This window comes from Hemicordylus capensis, chromosome 9, assembly GCF_027244095.1.
Source record: "Hemicordylus capensis ecotype Gifberg chromosome 9, rHemCap1.1.pri, whole genome shotgun sequence".
NCBI classification, from domain to species: Eukaryota; Metazoa; Chordata; class Lepidosauria; order Squamata; family Cordylidae; genus Hemicordylus; species Hemicordylus capensis.
This window is the reverse complement of record NC_069665.1, coordinates 7787217-7814803: the sequence shown is the minus strand read 5'-3', so window position 1 is coordinate 7814803 and position 27587 is coordinate 7787217. Positions and strand designations below refer to the sequence as shown.

Genomic DNA, 27587 nt, shown 5'->3' with positions numbered 1-27587 from the left:
TTCTTGCCAGAAGACAGATTCAGGTGTATTCGGGACTTGGTGCAGCTTTTCCAACAGCAACCCACCCAACCAGCCCGTGCCATCCAACGCCTGTTAGGACTGATGGCGTCATGCAATGCGGTCATGCACTATGCACGCCTAAAAAAGCGGAAGCTTCAACTATGGTTCCTCTCTGTCTTTCGCCCATACAGGGAGAGCCAGGAGAGACACTTGATGGTGCCTCCACAAGTACTTCGTTCACAGACATGGTGGACTCGAAGAGACAATCTACTCAGTGGGGTCCCCTTTCAAAATCCCTCACCCACTATCTGGTTGACCACAGATGCGTCTCTACAAGGTTGGGGTGCCCATTGCAACGGCCACAAGATCCAGGGCAGATGGTCCCCTCAACGAGCCCTTCTGCAAATAAATTTCTTAGAACTACTAGCAGTTTTTCTGGCGCTGAGGGCTTTTCTTCCGATGTTGCAAAACCAGATTGTCCAAGTCCAACTCGACAACACGACCGCACAAGCTTACATCAACCGTCAAGGCGGGACTGTGTCTCGGAGCCTGTGTGCCCTCAGCGTCCAACTATGGCACTGGTGCATTCAACACCATGTTGCCCCTGTAGCAGTACACATCAAGGGCCTGGAAAACGTGTTGACGGACGACCTCAGTCGAGTCTTCTTGAAGGATTGCCAACACGAATGGGAGCTACATTCAGAGGTCCTGACCCCGCTTTTCAACCGGTGGATGTCGCCCTCCATAGATCTCTTTGCTTGCTCCACAAATACAAAATGTTCCCGTTACTGTTCGAGAGCGGGCCACGATGCTCGCTCCCTGGGGGATGCTTTTCAACTGGACTGGTCCAGGGAAACCCCATACATGTTTCCCCCGCTCCCCCTGGTACCCAGAGTGGTGGCGTGCCTTCTGTCGCAACCAACCAGCGGGATCCTGATAACACCGTGGTGGCCAAGGCAAGCTTGGTTTCCACAGCTACGCAGACTGTCCAAGAACTGTTACCACCACCTACCTCGACGCCAAGATCTCCTGACGCAGGACAGGGGCCAGATCCTACACCCAGATGTACTCACTCTACGTCTGACCGCCTGGCGGATAGTCTCCTAAAGCGTATTCTACTTAACCAACAAAAGGCATCCACACGTAAGAATTATCAGAGCAAGTGGCGCTGTTTTAAGATATATGCAAGGTCAAGGGGTTTTCTTCTCAGGCAGGCTTCAGTCCAGGAAGTCTTGCGTTACCTAACAACACTAAAAACACAAGGTCTCGCGAATATCTCCCTTAGAGTCCATCTGGCTGCTCTCTCTGCACAACACCCAGGCAGTGATGGAAAGACTTTATTCTCCCATCCTTTGAGTAAGGCTTTTATAAAAGGACTCTCGAATGTGTACCCACCAGTTAGGCCTCCAGTAGAACCCTGGAGCTTATCTCTGGTGCTCTCATCCCTCACTCAACCTCCTTTTGAACCCATGGCCACATGCTCATTGAAACTGGTCTCTTGGAAGACTGCCTTTTTGATAGCAGTAACTACGGCTAGACGTGTCAGTGAGCTCACAGCACTCAGGGTAGACTCGCCTTACACTATCTTTTATCCTGACAAGGTCCGGATGCGCCTGGATCCTTCCTTTTTGCCTAAAGTGGTGTCTTCCTTCCACCTCAACCAAGATATCATTCTGCCTACCTTTTTCAGGCTTTCTTCTACTGCCTTAGAGAGATCATTACACACTATGGATGTGCGACGGGCTCTACTATTCTATATGTCCCGTACACAAGACTTTAGAGATTCCAACCGCCTCTTCGTGTCCTACCAGGGCTCTTCCAAAGGATCCCCAATCTCCAGGCAGCGATTGTCAAGATGGTTGGTGCAGGTGATATTGTTCACGTACAAACTGCAGAACAAAACACCTCCTGAAGCTATAAGGGCCCACTCCATTAGGTCCCACGCTTCCTCAGCTGCACACCTGGCAGGGGTTTCTTTTGCGGACATCTGCAAAGCAGCTACATGGTCCTCTGAGTCCCCGTTTGTCAAACACTATGCCATAGATGTACGTTCTGCTGCAGAGGCTTCCTTCGGGAGGAGCATCTTAAAAAGGGTGCTGCCTTGATTTCTACTGCTTCCCTCCTCCTTTTTGGAGCTTGCTAGACACCCATTCTTATGGGTATCGACGGATCTCGACCCAGCTAAACAGGTTGCTTACCTGTAACTGATGATCTGGTAGAGATCCGTCGATATCCATAAGACCCTCCCGGCCTCCCCTCTGCAGTAGGACTGCCTTTATGTGCATTTAGGTGTGCAGCTCTTTGCATTGTCCTTTTTCGAGCACTTATCTTGGATGAACTCACCTTCGTCATCTGGATGGTCGTCCTCCACGGTGGTCGTCCAATAACTGAGGGACTTCGCGCCAAAGGCACGCCTTATATAGAACGCCCAGCGTAGGGGCGTGGCTTTGGCGCTTTGACAAGCTCAGGCATGGCTACCGCGTGACTCCTGCGCAGGCGCAGAACCCGCGTGACTCCTGCGCAGACGCAGAACCCATCGCAGAATCCGTCGATATCCAGAACCCTATGGATATCGACGGATCTCTACCAGATCATCAGTTACAGGTAAGCAACCTGTTTTTCCTGTACAGCAATCTAGGCTGCTGCCTCAGCCTGCAGCCCTCCCTCCCACCTCATCCTATGCCTACGGTGACTGTAGGAGTGATCCAGGGGGTTCAGACTATCCCTCTTCTAGTGGATGTGCCTGTCACGCCTTACCAACCTTACCTCAACATCTGATTATACCACCTCTTGCTGGAGATCGCTCACACCCACCTCCACCCACACATCCGGTGGGTGCTCCACTATCAGTTCTAGAAGTGGTTCCTATACCGTCTGGTGACTCTTAACGATTCCTCCGATTCGTCAGAACTGGACACCAATGGTGAAGGGGGACTTTCGGAGCATCCTTCAGATCCACCCTCAGATGAACCCCTGAAACCCTCCACTTCACCTAACGAGGAATTGAATTCTTACACTAAAATGATACAGCAAATGGCTGAGTTTCTAGGTTTGGAAATAAAATAACCAATTCCAGACCTTGAGGACCCCGTTTACAAAATGATAGCCACAGTGCTATTGACACAACCTGTCACCTTGCCCATGTTACCAGTGATTTATGCGGGGTATTAATAACCTATATTCTCCTTTACGCCACTCGGTATCTGTCTCTAGCATTGGCTTCACTAATGGAACCTCCCTTTGAACCACTTCATGAGGCTAGTTTGTGGTGTTTGGCGCTGAAAACTGCTTTTCTCATAACTGTAACTATTGCCCGTTATGTTAGTGAAATGGCTGCTTTAAGGGAGGATGTACCATATACACAGTTCTTCTCCAACAAGGTGGTTATGCATACTGACCCATTTTTCTTACCTAAGGTGGTAACAGATTTTCACTTAAATCAAAATATTGTGCTTCTGTCATTTATTTTATTTTTTTTAAGATCCTGAGACATGCCTGGAATGAACTTTGAATTTAATGGATGTCAGGCACTGCCTTCTCCATTACCTGAAAAGAACAAAAGACTTTCGGTGTACAAAGCTGCTCTTTGTACTGTTCAAGAGCAAAAATTAAAGGCATGTCAGTATCGAGACAGGTTAGTTGATCATTGGTTAGTTGAACTGATTTTCTTAACATACAAGTTACAGAACCAGCAACCTCCAAAGGTGGTGAAAGCACACTCGATGAGAGCATACGCTTCTTCAGCTGCTCTCTTATCTGGTCTCGGTTTTAAGGAGCTGTGTGCAGCTACCACTTGAACTACACATGTGCCTTTTATAAAGCATTATGCCATAGACTTATGTATGGCTGCTGAAGCCAAATTTGGAAGAGAGGTACTGGAGAGAGTTATAGATTAGTGGATGGAATGGCTGCACCCACCATCAAGCAGTCACCCATTTCTCTTCCAGATCACTTCCAGATAAACAGGATGCTTATCTGTAACTTATGATATGGAGGTGATCCGTTGGCAGTTGATTGGACACTTCAAGGAACGTCTAAACATCAGGCGCTCTACAAGAAACTGAATCAAAATGGCGTCTTACTGCTGAGAAAAGGAAGGCACTGAGCACGTGTCTGGCAGGGAGGGGTGCCAGAGAGGAGCTAATTAATCCATCTGGAAGGTTCCTGCACAGGAGCAGTAACCCATTTCTCATGAATGACAATGGATCACCCCCAGATCATAAGTTACAAGGAAACAAACTGTTTTTCTTTCACCCTAAGCAATTGGATGTGCTATTCACTTATTCCATTTCATGTTTGTTTCTCCTCCCAGCCCCCACGTATGAAGTTAGGATTTTCTGAAGCAGTACTGCCTGTGTCTGTTAGAAGCTAGCACTTAATTACCAATTCTTGGGCTTGATGGCTAGAGTGCTTGCAAGAAAATTGACAAGGTGCTGTTGATGGCAAGTTTGCAGTTTAACATTGTAGTCTAGTGTTTGTAAGCTTGCCTTATCCTGGCCTCCCTTGTGTGTCTTCAAGACATTTCTTTTCTTCAAGACTGCTCTATGTCTGGGTAGTTAAATTCAAAATGAATTGTCCATCTAATATGGCATGGAACTTACTCTGCCTTTTTAAAAAGAACATTGCAGAATGCTGTAATTTTCTGATTTACTCTTCCTCTCTCACTTTAATAAAAGCCCCAGTTCATGGTGCATATAATACATTGAGACATACATTTTAGAAAGGAGGGGGGCATTTGTACAAGTAATGTTTGCTTCACAGAGCTGCTTTTTTCTTTGTTCCTCAGCCACTTGCTCCTGCTCTCTTCTCTCCTCTGAACCAATGGGCTCAAATCAGCTCTGAATGACTGGACAATCATTGCAATCAGTGATCTCCCTGCCTCCCCTCCTCAGTGTACCGTGTATCATATAATATAAGTGCAAGCAGTTCCTAACCTTGCCAATAAGAAAAGTTTCCTGCTTCCTGTCAAGGTGTCAGATTTGTGCTAACTAGGAGTAGCTCTTCTTGTCCAGGCAACTCGGGGGCAAAGAAAGAGGGGAAAGAAACAAATCTAAGTTTGGTGTGTATAACGGAGAACGTTTGGAGAAGCTGCTGCCAGTCTGTGAAGACAATATTGAGCTAGATGGACCAATGGTCTGACTCAGTATATGGCAGCTTCCTATGTTCCTATGTAACAAATGGAAATGACTTTCCTCCATTTTCTATTTTAAAAGTTGGCACTGTGTGGGAGCATATTATAAATGGAAAATTATGACTCTTCAAAACTGGAAAATATTAAAGGCAAACTTTGATGGAAATTGTTTAAGAATTGACCTGTTTACTTCACAGTATGTGTGTTTGTGTCAGCTGTTTGGTTGTGGAAACAGGCTGATATGTGAGTTAGCCTGCCTTGTTATAGATTACTGGACAAAGTGATGTTTTGGTGCCCCTTGATTCTTTATCAGTTTTCTTAAGAAACCACAATAGCTGTAGACATCTAGTTGAACTATAATCTCTGTTGCTATACACTACTCTGCATTGAGGTTGGAGGGAGGTGCTTGCATATCTATACACATGTACATGTTTTTTGTGTTAATGGCTGCATGTGTGTTCACTTTAAAATGAACCTGGGTACAGGTTCCCTCAATTGCAAGATAGAGATAGGAAACGTACTGTTGTATGTGCATTGAACTTAATGTGTGAAAAGGGCTTATGCTGCACTATCCAAATATCTGTGGGGCCCTTCAAAGTTTCAGCTGAATATAGATGAATCTTATGTAGTGCTATATGGATTTGGCCACAAGACTTTTAACCAAACAAATCTGAGGCAGTGAATGTCTTAAACTGTTGTGTCAGTACCCTTGACTTTTGTTCTCATTTTATCCTTCCTTCATTGTCCCTCATTCCTTTAAGCATTTGCAGGGCATGTGCCCAGTGGACAAGAGACACAAAATGGTGGTCAATACAACTGTTGTTGTTTTTGTTGTAAACCGCCCAGAGATGTAAGTTTTGGGCGGTATACAAATATGTTAAATAAAAATAAATAAGTTACTCATGAATAGATCTGCTTCCTCCTACTTGACAGCAGTGGTTGGGGCACTTACACATGAGTAGATTTCTGGGTAAGTGAGCTAAGTTTACCATGTGAAGTGGTAAGCTTGTAAGAACAATGTACCTTGCACATTGCAGGAACTATTTATTTATTTATTTATTTATTTATACATACATACATACATACATACATACATACATACGTACATACATTTCTATCCTGCTCTTCCTCTGAGGAGCTCAGAGCGGTGTACATGGTTATTTTATCCTCACAAGAACCCTGTGAGGTAGGTTGGGCTGAGAGATACATTACTAGCCCAGAATCTCCCAGTGAGTTTCATGGTATTTGAACTCGGGTCTTCCCGGTCCTAGTCCAACACTCTAACTATACCAAGATCCCCATAACAAAACTCAGAAATGAAACTATAATTGGGGATCTCAGCTGCTCTGGTAGTTATGCATGGTACTAGAAAGCTTTCTGGGACATACCCTAGCAAATCTGCCTGGTGAGCTAGTCCACAATTTGTGCCCAGGCTCGTAGCTAATTTTTAACTTCTACTAGCCAACGAGAACATATTTAAAGTGCCTCTAAACACATCCAGAGTGCCATTCCCTTTTTTTGAGGACATACAGTTTGCCGCTCCCCACACATAATTAAGGAGAAGAGCTTATAGAAAGGATGACACTGAACATCCACACCCTGTGCTTTTGCACATCTTAATTAAACACTGCTTGGCAAGTTTATTATACATAACCAGAGAAAACAGACGACTTCCCCGAATCCCCTCCACACACAATCTAGGGCTGCTTTCCCCCCAATGCCCGTCCGATAGCTCTTCCTAATTAAAATACTGCTTCCCTCCCCCAACTCTGTTCCCATAGACAAGCTCTTAATTGGTTTTGTGCCCATCCAGACATGGGTCTTCATCTTTGTGCTAAAACACAGTTTGACAGTCAGTAATCTGTTTATCTTCACAGGGCCAAAAAAATCTAGTGAGCACAGGTTTTCCCCCTCTTCCTCCAAAAAATCAATTCCAGGTTTTCTGCCAATCCACTTTTTCAACAGCAAGTCTGTTCCTTCAGAGTCCACCCCCACCCCCGCCAATCTGCCCATCCTTCTTCTACTTTGGTATGGGACCTTTGCTGCATAGATCCCAGTTTTTCATACAGCAGCACAAAGTAGTTCACAGAATCCTGTCCACAAGAAAAATCTTCTTACATAGGTATGGCTTCCCATGAAGGCATTTCACCCACTTTGCTTTGTTTTTGTATTTTCTCCAAGTGCTTACATTTGCTGGAAGTTGGGGGAGATCAGGATTGTCTGGCAATATTCGAGTGGAAGGGAGAGTAGGAGTATTCGCCCCTACTGGAAGCAGTCTTCCAGAACATTCCGTGACTCTGAGGCCAGCAGAATGAGCAGGAGAGAGAGGATGGTGCTGGCATGCAGGAGAGCCATATATCTCGAAGCCCAAATCATTCTGGGCTGATGGTGGACAAACAGGAGCATGTGCGTGTGCTCTCTTGATAGATGCAAGCATTCCCACGCCGCTCAAAAGTACTCAGTCCTGCTGCTATATCCACCTTTGTCCCAGCTTAAGAGAGAACTATTACTACTACTGTGAATATGTATATATGGTACTGCTTTTCAGCAAAATTTCTCAGAGTGGTTTATATAGATAGAAAAATAAATAAGATGCTTCCCTGTCCCCAAAGGGCTTATAGTCTAGAAGGCATGTACCAGTACCAACACTGTGGTTGGATAAGGACAGTTGCTATCCCTCTGTTAAATATAAGAGAATTGCCACTATAAAAAATGCCTCTTTGCTCAGGTAGTAGGGGCTACCTGCTCTTTTCCTTCTTGCAAATTGCCTGTGAAGGTAAAGAGAGGTGCTTTCTCTTTCTTTGTGGTGAGTTTTGGCTCCTTCCTCCTTGTGTTTCCCAGTTCCAATCCATCAGCAGTGAGAGGGATTTTTGTCCAAAGTGTGCGTGAGAGGCAGGGCCACTTGCCAGAGAGAGGAGGAACTGTTGCTGCAGGCGAGGAGGCAAGTGGGTTTATTGAGGCGTGCTTGTGAATACATGCTTATGAATAGCCTGCTCCTTATTGAAATATCTGCCCCTCCTATCTCTTGTCCACTATTCCTGCCCTGATTTTTGTGTGCATATAATATATAAATGCTACATACATATGCATATGCTGCAAACAAAAGAGGGAAAATGAAAGACGAATGGCAAATGAAAAAAAGCTTTGAAAAATACTATGGAGCCACTTATTCAAATCATTAATAAAACTAATGGGTTTTAAAACTAACTAGTTCAGTCATGAAAATTAATGGAATTTGAACAATGAAGTCAACACAAGGACCTGCATAAGAGGTGGTTTTAAATTTGAGGCTGATGTAATTCTGATGTTGAAAATGTTGTTTTATCTATCCTTGCAAAATGTCCAGTCTTCAGTTTCTAATACAATATTACACAGTTTGACCTTGTAATGAAAATCTTAGTATTCGTACTTGAAAGCTTGCAGCTTGGATGCATAATAGTTTTGGACACACTTTTCAGACACTGTTTGAAAATATTAAAAATACATAACTGCTGATTTCCATACATTCAGTTACATAAGATCTGTAATTTCTACATATATGCAAAAATATCTGCAACATACTAGTACAATTTGAGATTTTTTAGAGGGAAGCTGTTGTAGTTTATCCTGTTATGACCTTCTCTTTTTAGCCTTCCAGCTTTAGTTTAACTTGCGCATTCACTGACCTTTGCTATGGAAACGATACAGAAACACACAAACAACTTGGCAGAATTTCCTCCACAAAGCAATGGGTTGTGTGTCACAGTATACAGTTACTAGCAGAGGGTTTTTAGAGGTCAGTAGTGGCAGTGTGCTGTAACTCTTTTTTTATTATTTACAACATTCTGTGTGACTTCTCAAGTAGAGAGCGTATGATTGTTTATCAAATAAAACGTTTTTTCTGTTGCACATGGGCATGTTTGTATTTGAAGGGAACAAATATGGTGGTGAATACATATATGCTCTATGGCTGCCCCATTTTGTAATATTATACTTCTAGCTCTCCTTCCCTCAACTACTAGTTTAATTTACTATCTGTGTAAAAGCCATGTGGTTGTAGATTCACCAGGTTGGCATTTATGGCGGTAGTCTAATATAACTTAATATTCTTGTGGTGGTTTATGTCATGGTTTATCAGCGGCTGGTATTTTAAGTATGTTGTGTTTTACTCCCCTGCTAACTTGGCAAAGAGACAGCTTTTTTAACATGGTGATTCTCTTTATTTAGCAGGGGGAGAGTAACTGGCCCTGTCCACCCCGAGAATAATATCTCCAGTTACTGTTGCTGGTGTCTATCTTATGTTTATTTTTAGATTGTGAACCCTTTGGGGACAAGGATCCATCCATCTTATATGTATTTATTATTTCTCTGTGTAAACCATTTTGGAAACTTTTGTTGAAAGCGGCGTTGTTGTTGTTGTTGTTTTTAGAGTAGGATAACCAACAGTGCAGCCATTGTTTTTCATTTTACATAGAAGTGGACATTTCCTGACTGGAAGACTTCTTGTTTGAGAAGACCATGCAAATCTCCATTGACTTGTTCTGTGTGGTTGAATTTATTTATAACTTGGGAAGATTGTAGGGAAACAGAACTATGTCTTAGAAGTACTACTTCAAATTTAATATAGGAATAAAGCAACTTGAGGTGATCTCTATTAAAGTTCTATTATGAAATCCTAATTCTTTATCAACTGTCGGTCCAAAAGAGAATTTCTTTCCAAGACTAAGTTCAACAAAATAATCCGTACAAACTATAATAAAACACAGTATAGTTGACTGTTCAGTCAGGAATGGGAGACCTCATTAATGATGGGCAATTCCATGTCTTCTAGACTTGTAGCGTCACCAATATCACTTCTATTCTGGCAAACTTCAGATGACCTCTTTAATGCACAAATGATATTAAAATAACTTACAAATTTTATATAAAATATGTAAGCTAAAACAAAAGTGAGCAACCATTTTGGTGTGATACACCAGCTTCAGTGCCCCATTTAGCATGCCAGCTGAAGGCTCTTAAGTGCAGTTTTTGAGAAAACAGCAAATGGATAGTAGATAAAACATTGCGGGGGATGGGGGGAACAAACCTCCTGCCAAGGGATATATTAATCCTTACAGGGACTGATGTATCTCATGGCTTCTTCCATCTCATCCTTAACACTGATATTAGGTTTCAGTTGCTCAGTGAACATGGTTTCCTTGATCTTACATCATTAAATTCTGTTCAACAGCCAATATTGATACTTTTGTGTTTGTCACTTTTCCATTATGTTCTTCCTTCGTAAGTATCACCCACAGTTCTGTTCAACTTTCATTATGCTGCATTTCAGCCAGATGTTCTTTCTATATTTTCATTAGTGGTATTCCTGTTTCTCCAACATAGAATGCTGCACATTCCACCCATTCAGTTTTATACACTACCCGCTTCACCATACACCAGCCATCCTTTAAAAAAATTGTCACATCAGTTATCATGCAACCAGGATTTAACCTGGTTAAGGAGATCCCACACACAGTACAGTCGTTTTATTTGATGTTTTTTGCCCTTTTCCCTCACCCAGGAACCCAACCCTCTGTTTTCCATAGGCACAATGCCTTGTTACTTGTGGTTTCGTTACTTGTGGTAAGAGGTGAGGAACGGAACTTCTGCAAGTATCGATTTATTTTATTGTTAGATTTCTATACCGCCTTTCATGAAAATGATCTCAAGGCAGTTCACAAAACATTTAAAATATAAAACCATAAAAAATATACAATAAGAATTAAAATGGAATATAAACATACATGTCTAATTAAAAGTTTTATAAATATGTACAATAACCATAAGATACAAAGCAGCAGCAAACAAAACACTCAATTTAAAAGCCTGGGTAAAAAGCCAAGATTTTACTTGCTTTCTAAAAACTGTGATGGAGCCTGGGGAGTGGAGGCCTACTGGGAGAGCATTCCAAATTCTGAGGGCAGTGACTGAGTAGGTCCTGTCCTGCATGCACAACAGGTGACAGACTCCCTCATTGTCAGCACATGGAGCAGCCTTCCCTCCCCCGATGAACTTGTCAAGTGGGCAGAAACTCTTGGGAGCAGGTGGTCCCTCGGGTATCCAGAACCCAAGCTGTTTAGAGCTTTAAAGGTCAAAACCAGCACCTTGAACTGGACCCAGGAACAGACTGGCAGTCAATGTAGCTCTTTCAAAATGGGAGTAATATGGTCCCAGCAGACAGCTCCAGATAACATCCTAGCTGCCACATTTTGCACACTAGCTGCAGTTTCTGAATATTCTTCAAGGGCAACCCCACGTAGAATGCATTACAGTAATCCAGCCATGACGTGGCTAAGGCGTGGATAACAGTGGTCAGATCTGCCTTCTTGAGAAAGGGACACAGCTGGCGTACTAGCTGAAGCTGTGCAAAGGCATCCCTAGCCACCACCTTCACCTGAGCCTCCGGAAGCAGAGCCAGGTCCAGCAGTACCCCCAAGCCGCGCACTTGCTCCTTCAAGGCAAGTGCAACTGGATAACGAGATGTTCTCCTGTAATGTTTTGTGTTGTTCCTTGTCCATCCTGCTGCAAAACTGTCTACTTTCCTGAACTAACTGGGGTAGTCTCAGTTGGATTCCCCCAAGCAAGTTGTACTGGGGCATGTCAACATTTATGTGGCTTAGGATTTCATGGTCTGCATGGCAATCATGGGTTTATCTCACGTAGTTTGTGGCCTACCCATGTCACATGCTGAATCTGGTCTAGTGCTGCTTGGGATTAAAATGATCTGGGTGCAGGAAAGCTTGGTGTAGTTTCTCTGTCATGAATAGATCACTGCCTAGTAGAGTTTAAGTTTACTGAAACCCCTCATCTTTACAGGGTGGGGTGGGTTGGAGGGCTATTAGGTCTGCCCTCAATAGTTATGTATCCAGATGGTTTCTTGATGACTTGAGGGAAATTTTGTCCTGGCAGGCAGTTCTCTAGAATCCCTGATTGACCTCTGGATGCATCTAGCTAGCATAAAAGAAGCAGGTATTTGAGTTTGGGAAGTTAGTAGTAGTTCTGTGCATTGGAATAGCCGGAAAGAGAAAGTGGGATCTAGAAATGATGCTGTATTCCATTATAAATGCCCCAGCACTCTCTAAATCCATAACAGTCTGAGGGCAGGCCTAATATTGTCCCCGCAAAGATTAACTTGTATTAGCTAGTGATCTATCTCACTGTCAGACCAGACGTGAAACACAGCCCTAAAGAATATCTCATTGAGATGGTAGAGGAAATACATTTATTCTCCAGGAAAGATGTCTTAGCAGCAGATTTGGCAGCAGTCTGGTATCCTGCCCTTAGATCTTGTTTTGAAGAAAAAACATTGATGTTCAGTTTTGACAGTGCTTTCCCTCAGGAGTCATTCCAAAAGCATTCCTTATTTTAGCATCCCTAGAATATTTTTTCCCCCCATTAGTCACTGAAATAGAATTACTAACCATGGGCACCACTTAGCATACTAGAGTGCTTTTCCTCTGAAGTTCCTGAATTTCTGATGGACATGCACAAAACATTCACAGTGTACATGGATGTTCGGAACCTGGAATTCTTGAATCTGGTGTAAATTAGATGGAGGATACCTGGATCTGGGTATAAAGGTGTACAGTGGAGTGTTGCTGCACAGTTTAGCATTCATTTTAACACATTGACATGCAAACAACTTCCTTACTGAAGGGAAGATGGTATGTAAGGGCAGAATTGCCTGTTGCCTTGACAAATGCATGCATCCCAATCTGTGTTTGCTGAGGTAATGCAAATGTGTGGGAGTGGAGGTATTTGTAGAAGTGAATCAACTGTCAAAAAGTGGCTGCTTAACTTTTTCTAAGTACTATTTGTCTCCTGTAAATGCCATTCCCCACACCACCATGCCAATAGTTCCCCCCCCCACACCCCAATGAAACATTTCTGGTATGGAAGCCCAGCCTTAATTTAAACATACAGCCCTAGGAAGAGTTTTTTAAAGGGAAGGTTAAGCAGTTGTAAGCTTCCTTGCTCATTCTGCCCTGCAAATAACCTCCCACACTAACTTTACTACAAATACAGGGTGTCAGATCTGTGAGACTTGTAGGAATTAATATTTGGAGTCATTACCAACTCAAATACCATCCCTGTATAATTGTGCCACTATACTATAAATACAGTTTATAAATATGTTCATATTTTTTTAACCTTTAAATTAGTGTCATCATAAAGCTTCATTGTGTAAAACTTCCTCAGCTGTGGTCTAGTTGACTGCAGTACAGTATTGGATTGGTATGTGTGGTATTGGCAAGTATTGGAAGATTAAGAAATGCAGACTTGTATCAGTACTATGAGCATATACAAAGTTGTGTGTTTGGTTGGGTTTTTTAAAATACAGAGTCAGATTTTTGGTCCATCCTAATACTACTACTATGAATACTGCTCTTCAGCAAAATTCTCAAAGTGGTTTACATAGAAAAATAAATACACAAATAAGATGGCCCCCTGTCCCCAAACACCAGCAACAGCCACGGGAGAGATGCTGTGCTGGGGTTGAATAGGGCCAGTTGCTCTCCCATCTGCTAAATCTAAGAGAATCACCACTTTAAAAGGTGCCCCTTTGCTTAATTGGCATCTAGCTCAGTGCTATCTACTTGGGCTGGCAGAAGCTCTCTTGGGTTTCCCAGCCTTTCCTGGAGATGCCAGAGATTGAACCTGGGGCCTTCTGCATCCAAAGCAGATGCTCTATTACTGAGCAATAACTTTGTCCCCTAGACCTGTACCATGTTTCTTTTGTTGTTTGTTCCAGGACAGCCTTAGCGCCTGCCAGCCAGTATAACTTCTTAAAAATAAAACATTGGAGAATAAATAGTACACACCGCAGTGAGTTTCACAAGCATATAGCGTTAAATGGTAGTTAATTTAAGATTAGTACAGTTGATGCAGCACATTGCTGCTTCCTTAAAATATCCTAGTTTATAACATTGTGTTCTCAGCAGCTGTTCGAGTTTGCATAAAATATTGCAGTAGTAAGGCCGGGCTGGGTGATGAGCAGTCAAATGCAACCTTGCCTTATTTGGACCAACTTGACTGCCAAGTAGTGGCTTTCTCCCTTCACTCCACCCCACATCACTTTGTGATAGAATCTGTTTGGAGCTTAACCTAATGAAGCGATTCCTCAGTCATCTGGGGCACCTCAGTTTTGGAGGTATATACTGAATGCTTGGGCAGAAGAGCTAAGCATGAGACACACTATTCAAGAAGGTTGTATATCTTCTTCTTGGGATACTATAACTACATGCGGGGGGCGGGCGGTAATGTGGTTGCAGTTACATATATGTGATATTCCATAAGTTGGGAAGTACCCAGTTCAAATATCAGCCCAACCACAAATTCATGAGAAGGATTCTGCTTCTTGTACTGGTTTTGAATAAGCTAGGATCTGTGTGACATCCAAACGGAGCAATCCTGGCTTATTCTAGGCAAAGTCTGTGAATTCTATTTCAAGTATGCATACCTGGTTAGGGTATGAAGCAGGGATCTTGGTTTATTTGCTGAAGAATAACCAGAATTGCCCTGTTTGGACATTGTGACAGATCCTGGCTTGTTCTAAACCAGGTTGGGAAATAAAATCATTTTAGGCTGTCCAAGCCTAAGGGATATTGCCTAAAACAAGGATTTAGTCCTGGGTCTGAGATTCTGAAGCAGGCTTTATACTTATACCACTATTTAGGAACATAGGAAGCTGCCATATAATGAGTCAGACCATAGGTCCATCTCGCTCAATATTGTCTACACAGTTTGGCAGCAGCTTCTCCAAGGTTGCAGGCAGGAATTTCTCTCAGCCCTATCTTGGATATGCCAGGGAAGGAACTTGGAACCTTGCGGCTCCATCCCCCAAGGGGCATATCTTCCAGTGCTCACACTTCTAGTCTCCCATTCATATGCAACCAGGGCGGACCCTGCTTAGCTAAGGGGACACGTCATGCTTGCTACCACAAGATCAGCTCTCAAGCAACTATAAAAGAAAACGTTATTTTAAAAAGGTTTTACAGTGGAAGCAAATCGTAAACATCCAACTTCCTGCAGAAAATACCTTTTTGTTTTTGTGAATATAGCTGTGACTTACCTTCAGAATTCCAATTTTGTAAAGGAAATTGGCTTCACACAAATACCAGGTAATTCAAGTTAACTTACAAGGATTGTATCTTTCTCTCTTTTTAAAAATCAGCTCCTGGGTTACAGTGAAAAGCCAGTAAACCTACAGATGTTCATTGGGACAGCAGATGACCGTTACTTACGACCACATGCCTTCTACCAGGTGCACAGAATCACAGGGAAAACAGTTGCTACTGCGAGTCAAGAAATAATTATTACTAGCACAAAGGTCTTGGAAATTCCACTTCTTCCTGAAAACAATATGTCAGCCAGGTATGTCAGAAGATTCTGCTAAGCACATTACTGCGTTCCAAGTTTCTGAGCTGTGTGGTGGGAAGGAATACTAGGGCCTTTCATGAAATATAGCATTCTCTGTGATATCTTCTACTTATTAGCTTTATTTATTTATTACTTGCTTATTTATCCTTTATTAATATGAGTTTCATATGACATGTGTTTAGAGATTGAGTATTGCCTGTTATAAATAGTTCAGATGTGAGTTTTGGTGGGAAAACAGCACAGAGGCAAGCTGCATATTAAGAATGGTTCTGTGTGGAATGAATTGCTAAAGTAAAATAGCACATATGGAACATGTTCTGATTGGAAAAACCTAGCTTTTGTTTACATTTTAAATATTACTCAATGGTTTTCTCAAGGATGGGGCCATAGCTCAGTGGCAGAGAATATACTTTTCATTCAGAAAGTCCGCAGTTAAACCCCTGGCAACATCTCTAGGTAGGGCTGGAAGAGACTCCTGTCTGAAACCTTGGAGAGCTGCTACCAGTCAGTGTAGGCCAGGGCTGCTCAACTTTGGCCCTCCTGCAGATGTTGGCCTACAACTCCCATAATCCCTGGCTATTGGCCACTGTGGCTGGGGATTATGGGAGTTGTAGTCCAAAAACAGCTGGCAGGGGGCCTAAGTTGAGCAGGCCTGGTATAGGCAGTACTGAGCTGGATGGACCAATGCTCTGACTTGGTGTAAGATAGCTTCCTATGTCCCTAGCTTTTCAATTCTGTTTAATCATATGGGCTACTTGCCTTCTTCCTCCCGCTCCCCACCCCAGTGTGTGGCTTGCTGGCTCATGTTAGATCCTGAAGGATAATAGCTTTATTTTAAAACAGACTGTTCTGATCCATGTGATGAAGCTTGCACACAGAAAGACAAGCACAATGGATTGGTCATGACAACCACTTTGAACTGAACCCAGAAATTGATAGCCACTGTAACTGGTATAATGGAGTGTCCTGCTGTATTCAAAACCTTTTGCAACTGCATTTTGTACCAGTCAGTGTTTATGAATGCATTTCAAAGGCAGCTCCAGATAGAATTTGTTACAGTAATCCAATCTTGTTTTGCTTAAGTATGTGTTACCATGGCCGCCTCTGCTTTCTCTGGAATGGTTGCAGTTGATGCACTGCAGAGCTGCTACCTGGGCATCCAGGAGCACTTCCAGAACTATATATCTGACTTTCCCCCTCTCAAACAACGTGCAGCTCTATTCAAAAGAGTAATCCTTATCTCTGGATCAGCAGTCCTGCTCACCAACACATCTGTCTTGTCCAGGTTACATTTAAATTTGTTCTCCCACCTGCAGACCATTACTGATCCCAGGCATTGATTGAGGACCATTGCAGTCTCTTTGGAATCCAATGGAAGAAGCGTGAACACTGGTTTTTGTCTGCATGTTTATGACACTGAATCCCCAGATCCTGGACAATTTATCCCAGCAGTTTCATGTAGATGTTAAATAGCATGGGTGGACAGAATGGAAGCCTGTGATGCACTGTAAGCCAGAGGCCATTGCATTAAGCAAAAGTCCCCCAGCACCACCTTCTGGAACCTGTCCAGCAACAGAGACTGTAACCATCATAAAATAGGCTCCCTTAGCATGGTGAGATCACTCTCTGAGATTTAGACAATCATTAGCAACTTCCTTCTGCAGGGGTGGTGGTCATAGGAAGCTGCCTTATACCAAGTCATGCCATTGGTCCATCTAGCTCAGTGTTTTCTGCACTGACTGGCAGCAGTTCTCCAAAGTTTCAAGGAGGAGTCTTTTTCCCAGCCATACCTGGAGAAATCACAGATTGAACCTGGGACCTTCTGTGTGCAAAATGGGTATTCTGTCACTGAGCTGGGGCCCCATCCCCATCCTTCTAAACTAGCCTGTTCCGGAGAGGAATGGAATCTGAAAGATTTTTTGAGCCCTTTGGGGAGTCTCAATTAACATGGCTGGCATTCCTGTCAATGCCCTAGTTGGCCTGTGGGATGTGGAGGCAGAAAACATTTCTCAAGTTCAGGTGAAGACAGGTAACAGTTCTCTATCAAGAGTGCACTATGACAGTGAAGAAACAGTACTTCTTCGACGTGGTCTCTGTCTTTTACACCAATGGGCTATGTGCCTGCGCAGAGACCTCGTCAGAACCTAACAAGCTCAATTCTCTTGCTTTGGGTGGGAACCCCACTCCCAGCCACTATATGTGGCCGTGCCACTCCACATCGCCTCAGTTTTCGTTGTCCATGCTTCAGGAGATGTCGTGGAATCTGCAGCTTGGCAACAAGTAGGAATATTCCTGTATCCTCTTGTTCCCTGCTTCATTCTCTTTACTTTATTTATTTATTTATTCATGCAGTAGCAGTTTTTTCCTGGTGTTTTTATTTTAACGGGTTCCCCCCACATATCTCCGTAGCTCCAGTCCTGGCTGGGACAGAGCTTGGTGGCCGGCTGGCCTGCAGCGTTTATGCCAGTCACAGAGAACTTCAAGAAATGTATTCATTGTGGATCTAAGATCCCTTCCCCTGATACTCATACCAAGTGTCTTCTCTGCCTGGGGGAATCCCACATTGTCAAGACACTTGAAAAAAATAGGGCTTCTCGCTTGGGCACTGCCCTGTGGGACTTGGCTCTCCATTTGTCAGAGGCCTTATTGTTGAAGCGGTTGTTCAGGATCACTTATTTGGTGCAGTCAGAGCGCTGAACTCCCTATGAAGCTTGAACTCCCGGCCTTGGTACTGATTTCGACGGCACCCGTCTCAGACCCCTCGATGGTATTGGCCCCATCAATGCAATTGGACGACTTGCCTAAGTGTTCTACGCCTGCAATACCGGACGCTTCCTCGGTCTCTATGGTACCGATACCGAAGAAGAGGAAGCCGAAGTAGTCTCAGAGTTTCCTCCACCTGAGTGCTCTGAAGCTCCGGTTTGACCTCAGGTTTCGAAACCTGCCCAAGTACCGCCAGTGGACCCAGATGGCCTGGTACTGGACAATTTGGAGAGCTAAGCACATTTCCCTACTGTTTCATTGCCGTTGGCCCAAGACTCTGGGGCGCCTCCCACGTTAGACAGTGAGCACAAACCTGACTCTCCAGGCTCTGATGCTGTTTCCCTGGCATCTTCCCCTCTGGACATCCAGTCGGACTCTAAGCCCGTTTCTCTGTCAGGACCTTAAGCAATAGCATATGTGGCCCGCATGGCGTCTGCCCTGGGCATGAGCCTTGGTACGCAGCAGAAAGGGGAATTGGACCCTTTATTCAGCCTTATCGATGTGGAGGCTAAGGTACCGGCCTCTCTGCCCCTTAACACTACTTTGTTGGGGGTCATGCGTGGGCATTGGAAAAAACCGGCAACTCTCTCCCAACCCAACAGGCGCTTGGAGAACTTCTACAGGGTGCAACTGCAGGAAGATACAGCTTTCTTGAAGAATCATCCCACTCCTAACTCCATTGTGGTGGAGGCGTCTCTGCAGAAGTCCAGAGGCCACAGTCATTCTGTGCCTAGTGATAAAGATGGTAGGAAATTGGACTCCTTTGGGAGGAGGCTTTACTCAGCTTCGGCTCTCCACTTGCGAGTGGTTAATTACCAGGCATACAATGCCAGGAGAACCACTTTTTATGGGAAAAGGTGGCACCCTTTTTGGATCCATTGCTAACTTGAGGCCTGATTTCAGAAGGTGGTTCTAGGGGAGTGCTGCTTGGGCCTTGTGACATCTATATTACAGGGTCCTGAGTGTGGAGAGTGTGTTCACTTTTGACCAGTGTTTTTTTCATGTGTGTGCAAAATGAGTTTGTCCTGGGCGGCAGTATCAAGGCAGTCTGTGTACATGTGCATTCAATGGGGCCTTACCAGAGTGGGACCTAAAATTAACTGAGCAGACATCAAAAAAATTGTGAGCGTGTGCACGCCTTAGAGGGAACACTGCTTTTGTCCCCCATGCTTTTTGACATCTACATGAAGCTTTTGTGTGAGATCATCCAGATATTTGGAGTGAGGTGTCATCGGTATGCTGCTGATGCCCAACATTTTCTCCTTGCATCCAGTTCAATTGAGGCAGATAGAATCTGTCTGGAATCAGTAATGAAGTGGGTGAGATCCAGTAAGCTGGAGCTTTATCTAGATAAGATGGAAGATAAGTTTGCAGGCAGTTGATCTACCCAGAAAGGAGGTGATCAACCTGATCTAGGGTTGCACTTCCCTGAAAGGATCAGCTTAACAGTTGGAGGGTTCTTATGGACCCAGCTTTGTCACTGGAAGCCTGAGTGGCATAGGAGGCTCTCATGCCAGCTAAGGCTGTGGCATCAGTGGTGTAATCAGAGGTCTGTCCGTCTGTTTCTATACCACCCAAAACCTTTATTTATCAATAACTCTGGGCAGTTTACAATTTAAAAAATCATTTAAAACTTCAGATCAATTAAGAGTTAAAATCATTTAAAACATTAAACACATTTAAAACTCAGTATTAAAAATCTTGACAGCGTAATAAAGCTTACATATATACTATCATCATATAATGTTACTTGAGTATGCTGTTTGCATGCAAGAATAAAAATACATTTAGTTTCCTAGCAAGTCACAGGAATGGCTGCCTCATAAACAAACAAACAAACAAACCTGGTCAATGGTATCTTTAAATATAGTACAAATAAAGTAGGCCGCCTCTTCAGTTGTAATGGAAGGAGTATCAAGGCCTCCATTCAGTTGTGCAACATATACCATAAATGAATGAACAAAGGGGCTCTTGCATCGGTTCAGAGACGTGTACAAACATAAACAAGACAGATTAAGATAACATTTTAAAATGACTTAATAAACAGTAAATGGCTTGTAATTTTTCATTCAACCCTCTGGTTTTTCACAGTATCGACTGTGCAGGTATTCTGAAACTCCGCAATTCAGATATAGAGCTTCGTAAAGGGGAGACGGATATTGGAAGGAAAAATACGAGAGTGCGACTTGTGTTTCGAGTACACATCCCACAGCCTAGTGGAAAAGTCTTGTCCCTTCAAGTTGCTTCAATACCTGTTGAATGCTGTAAGTTTATTTTACCTAGTAATAAATATTCTGGCTATTAATTTAGAGAACATTCCCTATTAAGAATTATTCTTAGTACGGTAGCATTGTTAGGATTTTATAACCCTTTTTAATAAGCAGGTTTGTGCTCTTAAAATCAAACAGGGTTTTAAATAATATTGGTTAGAATTTAGCTGTGACTTGGAAACAGATTTGGCAGTAATGATGTAGTGATGTAAAGGATTATAAAGCCTGCAGCAAATGTGTGTGTGATAGGCCAAATTATGTAATATAAAATTCACAAAATTATTCTAAATATGCAGTCAATCTGCTACAAAGCAGGTACTACACAAATTGGAAATGGCAAAATGTTGTAGAGTACTAGCTGTGTGCGTATGTGTGGTGTAGTGGTTAGAGTGCTGGACTAGGACCGGGGAGACCCGGGTTCAAATCCCCATTCAGCCATGAAACTAGTTGGTTGACTCTGGGCCAGTCACTTCTCTCTCAGCCTAACCTACTTCACAGGATTGTTGTGAAAGAGAAACTCAAGTATGTAGTACTCTGGGCTCATTGGAGGAGAGCGGGATATAAATGTAATAATAATAATGATAACAATATGGCTTGGAACAAAGGTAATGGGGTCCAGCTTGGCCACACTTGCACTATCAAAGAAGGGAGGGGAATTGCAGCTGATAGCTAAAGAGATGGCAAGAGAACACCTAGCTATTTTAAATGAGTTTCAGGGCCAGGTGAATTGCATCTCAAGGTAATGAAGGAACTTGTTCTCTGTTGCTTCTGAGGGGAGAGCTGGGGCCGCTTTCTGTAATCTCTGAACCTTCCTATAGAAAGGGTGGGATGCCAGAAGACTGGAGACAAGCAAGTGCTGCCCCATTTATAAAAAGTGGGGGGAGGAGCCAGGAAACTACAAACCAATCAGCTTGACACAGATACCTGAGGAGATCCTAGGACATTGTTAAGTCAGTCTGTGAGCACCTAGAAAAGAATGTGATGATTAGTAGGCACTAGCATGGGTTTGTCAAGAACAAGTCATTCCACTCTAATCTTATCTCCTTTATTGCTCATTACTGATTTAATGGATCGTGGGAATGCTGTGGATGTAGCTTATTAGAAGCATTTGACAAAAATCTCCCGTGATATTTTTGTTCAAAGTTGATAAAATTTGAGCTAGATAATAATACTGTTAAGTAGATACTGGTTGAACAACCATAGCCAGTCAGTGCTCATTAATGGTTGCACATTATCCTGCAGAAAAGACTAAAGGAAATTAGCCGTCTAATATTTGCCACATAAAAGGAGAAGTGGACTTGTTCTTGGTTGCTCCTGAAACCAAGGAGTTGAAATTACAAAGAAGTAGTTTCAGGCTAGATATTAGGAGGAATCCTTCTAGTTGTAAGAGCTGTTTAGCAGTGGAACAGTCAGCCTTGCATGGTGGCAAGTTCTCCTTCACTGGAGGTTTTCAAACAGAGGCTGGATGGTGAATTGTCAGGAAGTTGGACTAGAAGAGCCTGAAGGCCCCTTCCAGCTCTCAAATTCTATGATGTACATGAAAAATATTTCACTTGCAACAACAGCATGTTGATGCAAATTGGTTTCCCCCTAACTATTAATCTCTTCCTAAAGGAGAGTGGTTACCACCAGCACCTCTTTTTAGTGGACATGTAAAAATGAAGCAAATTCTATATGGATCAGTAAATTTCAGTTTTCCCTAGCTGTAATTTCAAAGATTTGGCTGCTTCCATCTCAGCATGTTTACATATATTTATATATCTCTTTTACAAAGCTCAGAGATCAGCTCAAGAACTTCCTCAGATAGAGAAATACAGCGTCAACAATTGCTTGGTTAATGGAGGCCATGAAATGGTGGTGACTGGATCCAACTTCCTTCCAGAATCAAAAATAATATTTCTTGAAAAAGGGCAAGGTAAGTGAATAGCTCTCCTTCAGTCAGCTAAAAAGGCTTAGTTCTATGACTGAAATCACACAAAGGCATTTATAACTGACTCATTCTTATCTTAACACATGAAAATAGCTGATATTGGAACCTTAAACTGAAACACAGGTGTAGAGAGAAGCCTGCTTCCTTTTTCTATTTTGATGCATGCATCTGTAAAATGTAGATGCAGTACTACCTAGCTTTGTTTTGTGATCTTTGTTTCCAGCCCCTCTGTATATTCAGTTCTTAAAAACTAGCAGTTACGGTTATTTCTCCTCTAAAACCGTATTATGACCAGTGTAAAACAACATCTAATTCATTGTTTGCATATGTACATAAAGCCTTAGTAGATGTTTTACAAGCCCCATTCCCATCCCCTAGTTAAAATATTTGCAAGTAGTGTAGCCTATTAATCTGCAAGGATTACTAGAACATGGTGAGTAACCTCCCCCCCCCCACACACAGCCAGTTGTTCTAAGTTATGGAGGCCATAGGCTATTTTCTTGGTTTTGCTCCCATGGAGATGAATCCTAATTAACATCTCCTCCCTCTCCCAAAATATTTGCAGTATGAAAGCAGTATGTAAATATACCCCCCCACCCCAAAGCTACGATGTCTGTAGTATCTGTATATGGCGTATCTCTCAGAAAAAGCCAGTATGCTTAAAGTGTATTGAGAGATGGCCTATGAGAATACACCATCCATTAAAGGCATAGGGTAGTCATTGGTTTCATTATGGTTATTGTATAGTTTTATGTTAAAGGTATCAATTCTTTCTTCAGTGATTTCTGAGAATCACATTAAAAAAAACATTTTAATAAGGAAATCAACAAACAGAACTACTCTCTTGGACTGGAAATTTGTTTTGCAGCTCAGTGAAATCCTATGATCCCCTCCCACTGTATTGCCTCTGTGGTCCATTGTAATTATTCTGATGGTTGATCATCAGACATCCAGGGCTGAGTACCTGCTGTCACCTGTTTTGCTCCTGAAAAACTCTGTTCAACCAATTTCTAAGCCCATTGTAGTGACCGACATTATGGGAAGGCTGATATCTATTTTTATTTAATATTTCATGGCTTTGCCACCACTGTTCTGATGGTTAGAATGACAGAATTTTGTATAAATAATCTAACTATGTGTTGGTGAAAAATAGCAGAAAGAAAAGACTTCAAATGATATCAACCATTCAGAACTTTTTCTTCCAAGCCAAAGGCAACCATAGCTCCAAATCAAAGCTAAGCTGGAAAAGGTGCTGTGTGTGGATTTCGTTGAAGCCAGGCATCCCTTGCATTAGAAAGCTAGAACAAATAATCCAGTTGCAGTAATAATACTAGCCCAGGGCTTAATTGGAGAAAAATCAAAGCTGGACCCTGAAAACTGTTTAATGCATGTTTCCCCAAAGATACTTAGAATGCAAGACATCCACACCAAGGAGCTGCTCCATACGTCTTTGGTCTTTCACAGGATGGTGGGTTTGCTGTTTCTGTCACATGCGAAGCTGCCCTTGAGTCTCCCACTCTTACAACTGCATCCTCTCATCATGTTTTTTGTGCAAGCTGATCTACAGTTGCACTAGCCACTATGCTATTTTTTCTGCCCTGTGCCAAAACAGCATGGCTCTGTAACAACTACTTTCCCTCCCTTACTTCAGATTCCTCTTTGAAACCCACTTTGTGCAGCTTTTCCCTTTCTGTCCCTTTACCAGTCAGACCCTCCCTCGTTAGCCACTCTTGATCAAGCCCTTTCCTTGATCTTCACCTTTGTTCTGTTTTGCCTCTGAGGTGCCCAACTTCAGCCCTCCAACTGTTGGGCTACAGCTCCCATCATCCCTAGTTGCAGTAGGCAAAGGCCATTGTACCTGAGAATGATGGAAATTGTAGTCTTACAGCAGCTGGAGGGTCAGAGTTGGGCACCCCAAGTTGTATATTGGACTGGAACATTGTTGCTTCACTGTAACTTTGGAGGATTTCTTGCATTGAGAGACATTGTGCCTTTAAACTAAACTGCTGTTAAGAATGTTACAGGCTGTCTGTTGACCCTTAATGACTGAATGATTTTTGAGTATTTTAATGCTTAGTTTTTCTCTTAACAGATGGACGGCCTCAGTGGGAAGTAGAAGGAAAAATAATTAGGGAAAGGAGTCAAGAGGTGAGATTTTTTCTGAATTCTAAATGGGACCCCCCCCCTCCCCTTATACCCTCCTCCTTAGCCAGTATTGGCTCCAAACATTTTGCAATTACAGTTCACAAAAAGGGACAATATGTTAGGGATATATGAAGGCGTGTTATAGCAATCTCTTCTGGTCCCTGGTAGTGAATAATGTAGTCCAGGCTTCAAGTTTTTTCCACCAGATGGAAAGGGCAGAAATGGTTACAGATGGATGGATTTTTAGATGTCTTTTCTCTTTAAATATTGCAACTTAGTCATTAGCCTGACAAACACATTCAGTATAACGTAATAGTCATACATTTCTGATTTCTAGCAGCAAGTTGTTTGAGTTTGAGGAAAACAACAACAACAAAAAATAACTATATACCACTTTTCAACAAAGGTTTCCAAAGCTGTTTACACAGAGAAATAATAAATAAGATGGCTCCCTGTCCCCGAAGGGCTCACTATCTTAAAAAGAAGCATGAGATAGACACCAGCAACAGTCACTAGAGGTACTGTGCTGGGGTGGATATTTTATTTATTTATTTTAACAGGATAGGACCTGTTACTCTCCCCCTGCTAAATAAAGAGAATCACCACGTTAAAAGGGTGCATCTTTGCCCAATTAGCAGGTATAGAAAAGAACTTGGACATTAGAGAAAACACCTAACACCATTTACTTACTGTAAGTAATTGATTCTATTGGAGCCCTTGTATCAGAACTGTGCAGAAATATTTGCACAATTTAGGAATAAGCCAGTTTGAGGAGGCTTCCTGTTCTCCATTGAGCATTCTGATTGCCCCCATCTTACCCTCCCCCCAGGCAGAGCTTTAGTGAGGGGTGCCAGAGCTAAAGCCAACCTGGAAGAAATAATCTCTTGATATAGAGCCCTTCTTCCAATGAGTGTTGTGATTACTCAGGACATGGGAAGGATCCTTTGGATTTGGCCACTGCCATCCTCCTGATTTCTACTTTGTGTTCCAGAACTAGGCTCTATAATTGAAAGAGGTTCTGGAGTGTGCCCTGGGAAACCCTGTTTAATGTTCAAACTCCTCATTCCGTGAAGGGCTCTTTGGAGAAAAAGGAAAGAGGTTTCCTTCTTTTTAAAGGGAAAAATGAGAAGGAAAGAAGTGTGAAAGGCTAACAGTAGTGGGGGCAGGGGAGAAATATGGAGTTGAGAAAGGGGCTTGGGGTCTAAAAAAGATTTGTTCAAAAAAGGGAAAATATTGTGGAGAAAATAAGGTTTGAGAGGAGAATGAGAGATTTATGTTGACAAAGGGTGGAAGAGGAGCTGACACACAGCAGTGCATATAGGGGAGTACTAGCAATGTTGCTCTTGACCTCTTCAGCAACTAACTTGGATACCAACGGTGATTATGCCACTAGATATTTGCAGCAGCAACACATTGAGATGTTGTAGTAGTGAACTAATGCTCTATAGAGTGAATATCTTGGGTTTTCTCTGTATTTAAAATAGGTAGTGTCCACTAGCATGGGCATTGTCCCACATAATAGACACTTAAAAGGCATAATTAAGTGTGTTATGGCGTTTAAAGGGCACAAGAGAAATGGTGGGAAGGAGACAGTGTGGAAACTCGGTGGGCTTCCCTAGGGAAGGCTATTGCATAAAAAGGCACCTTCAATTAAAAGGCTGTGCTCCGTAATCTAAAACTTCTCTTTAGGAGATGGAGACTGTGCCTCTCCAGATATTGGGGGTGGGGAGAAGGATATTTCTGCGGGCCAAGGTGCTTTCTAAGATTCATCTTTGCCTTTTTATGTAACTTTATTCACTGTCACACAGACTACAATTGTTCTTGAAGTTCCTCCGTACCACAACAAAACAATTACAGCTGCTGTCCAGGTGCAGTTTTACGTTTGCAATGGCAAGAGGAAAAAAAGCCAGTCTCAGCGTTTTACTTACACTCCAGGTACATATGTCCTCTTTTGAGGGTAGCACTTGTGTGACAGTCAAGTTATTGTGATGGTGTTTTTTAAAGGACCTAATCTGATCTAGGGGTACTTCGTTTTTTTCTAGAAAAGAATAGCATCGAGGCTAGTCATGACTCAGCACAGTTGAAATCAGTGAAACAAGTAATCATGACTGATTTAAATCCCATTAATTTCAACTGGACTTGGTCATAACTAATATAGTTGGGATACTACCTAATATTTGAGTGTCGTATACATCTAGTTTTTATTTTCGAGAAAGTTCTTAGAGTGGATTTTGACATTGTTACTTAGGTTTGAATTTTAGACAGCTATAACAAGGTCAATGTGTTTGTGTAGCCAGAAGTATACAGATTTTGACCCATCTGAAAAGACAAGCTGTCTGTCTGTCTCTTTTAATGGAAAAGGTGACTGAATATTTGTGGTAAAAATGTTCTGGTAGCTCTGGCTGCATGCACGCTTCTCTTGAGCCTGTGCTATGACTATCTGTAGCCCTACTAATTGGCCAAAAGAAAGCAATTCATTGAATATCAGGAATTTCACACCTGGGGAAATTTTTATTATGACACCTTCTGCCCCTTTCCAAATATCACTAGCAATGTAGCCATATTAGATGTAATTACATACATAGATGTAATTACATACATAGATGTATTAATCTAAATAAGTTGCATAATGCTATACAACTTATTTATAAAGCATTTAGAACATTTCAAAACATATAACGTAACATTAGTGATACACTTCTTCTGTAACACCTTCTTAGAACACACAGAAGGGTTAACATTTGAAAGTTTTGTCTTTCTTATCACAGTGTAAAGTGTACAAATAATACTATAAAATGACTATTTGGGACTGCTTGTTAGGTCAAAACAGCACCACTATGAATTGGTGTGCTGAAATTGTTCTCGAACACCCCCCCCCTCTTTTTTGCAGCTAAAATATAGTTCTGTTTTTCAAAAATCTCACTCTGCCTATAATGGTGGGGGGAGGGAA

The 27587-nt window shown here is 42.5% G+C and overlaps 1 protein-coding gene across 1 annotated transcript in view; it reads left to right on the top strand.

Moving 5' to 3' along the window:
* Positions 1 to 27587, top strand: part of NFATC3 (nuclear factor of activated T cells 3) — an 89036-nt gene that overhangs the window by 41192 nt on the left and 20257 nt on the right. The window contains exons 4-8 of the mRNA XM_053271321.1: positions 15324 to 15523; positions 20384 to 20556; positions 22337 to 22477; positions 24585 to 24640; positions 26446 to 26572. Coding sequence (XP_053127296.1) covers positions 15324 to 15523; positions 20384 to 20556; positions 22337 to 22477; positions 24585 to 24640; positions 26446 to 26572 — 697 coding nt within the window. The remainder of the gene's footprint in view (positions 1 to 15323; positions 15524 to 20383; positions 20557 to 22336; positions 22478 to 24584; positions 24641 to 26445; positions 26573 to 27587) is intronic.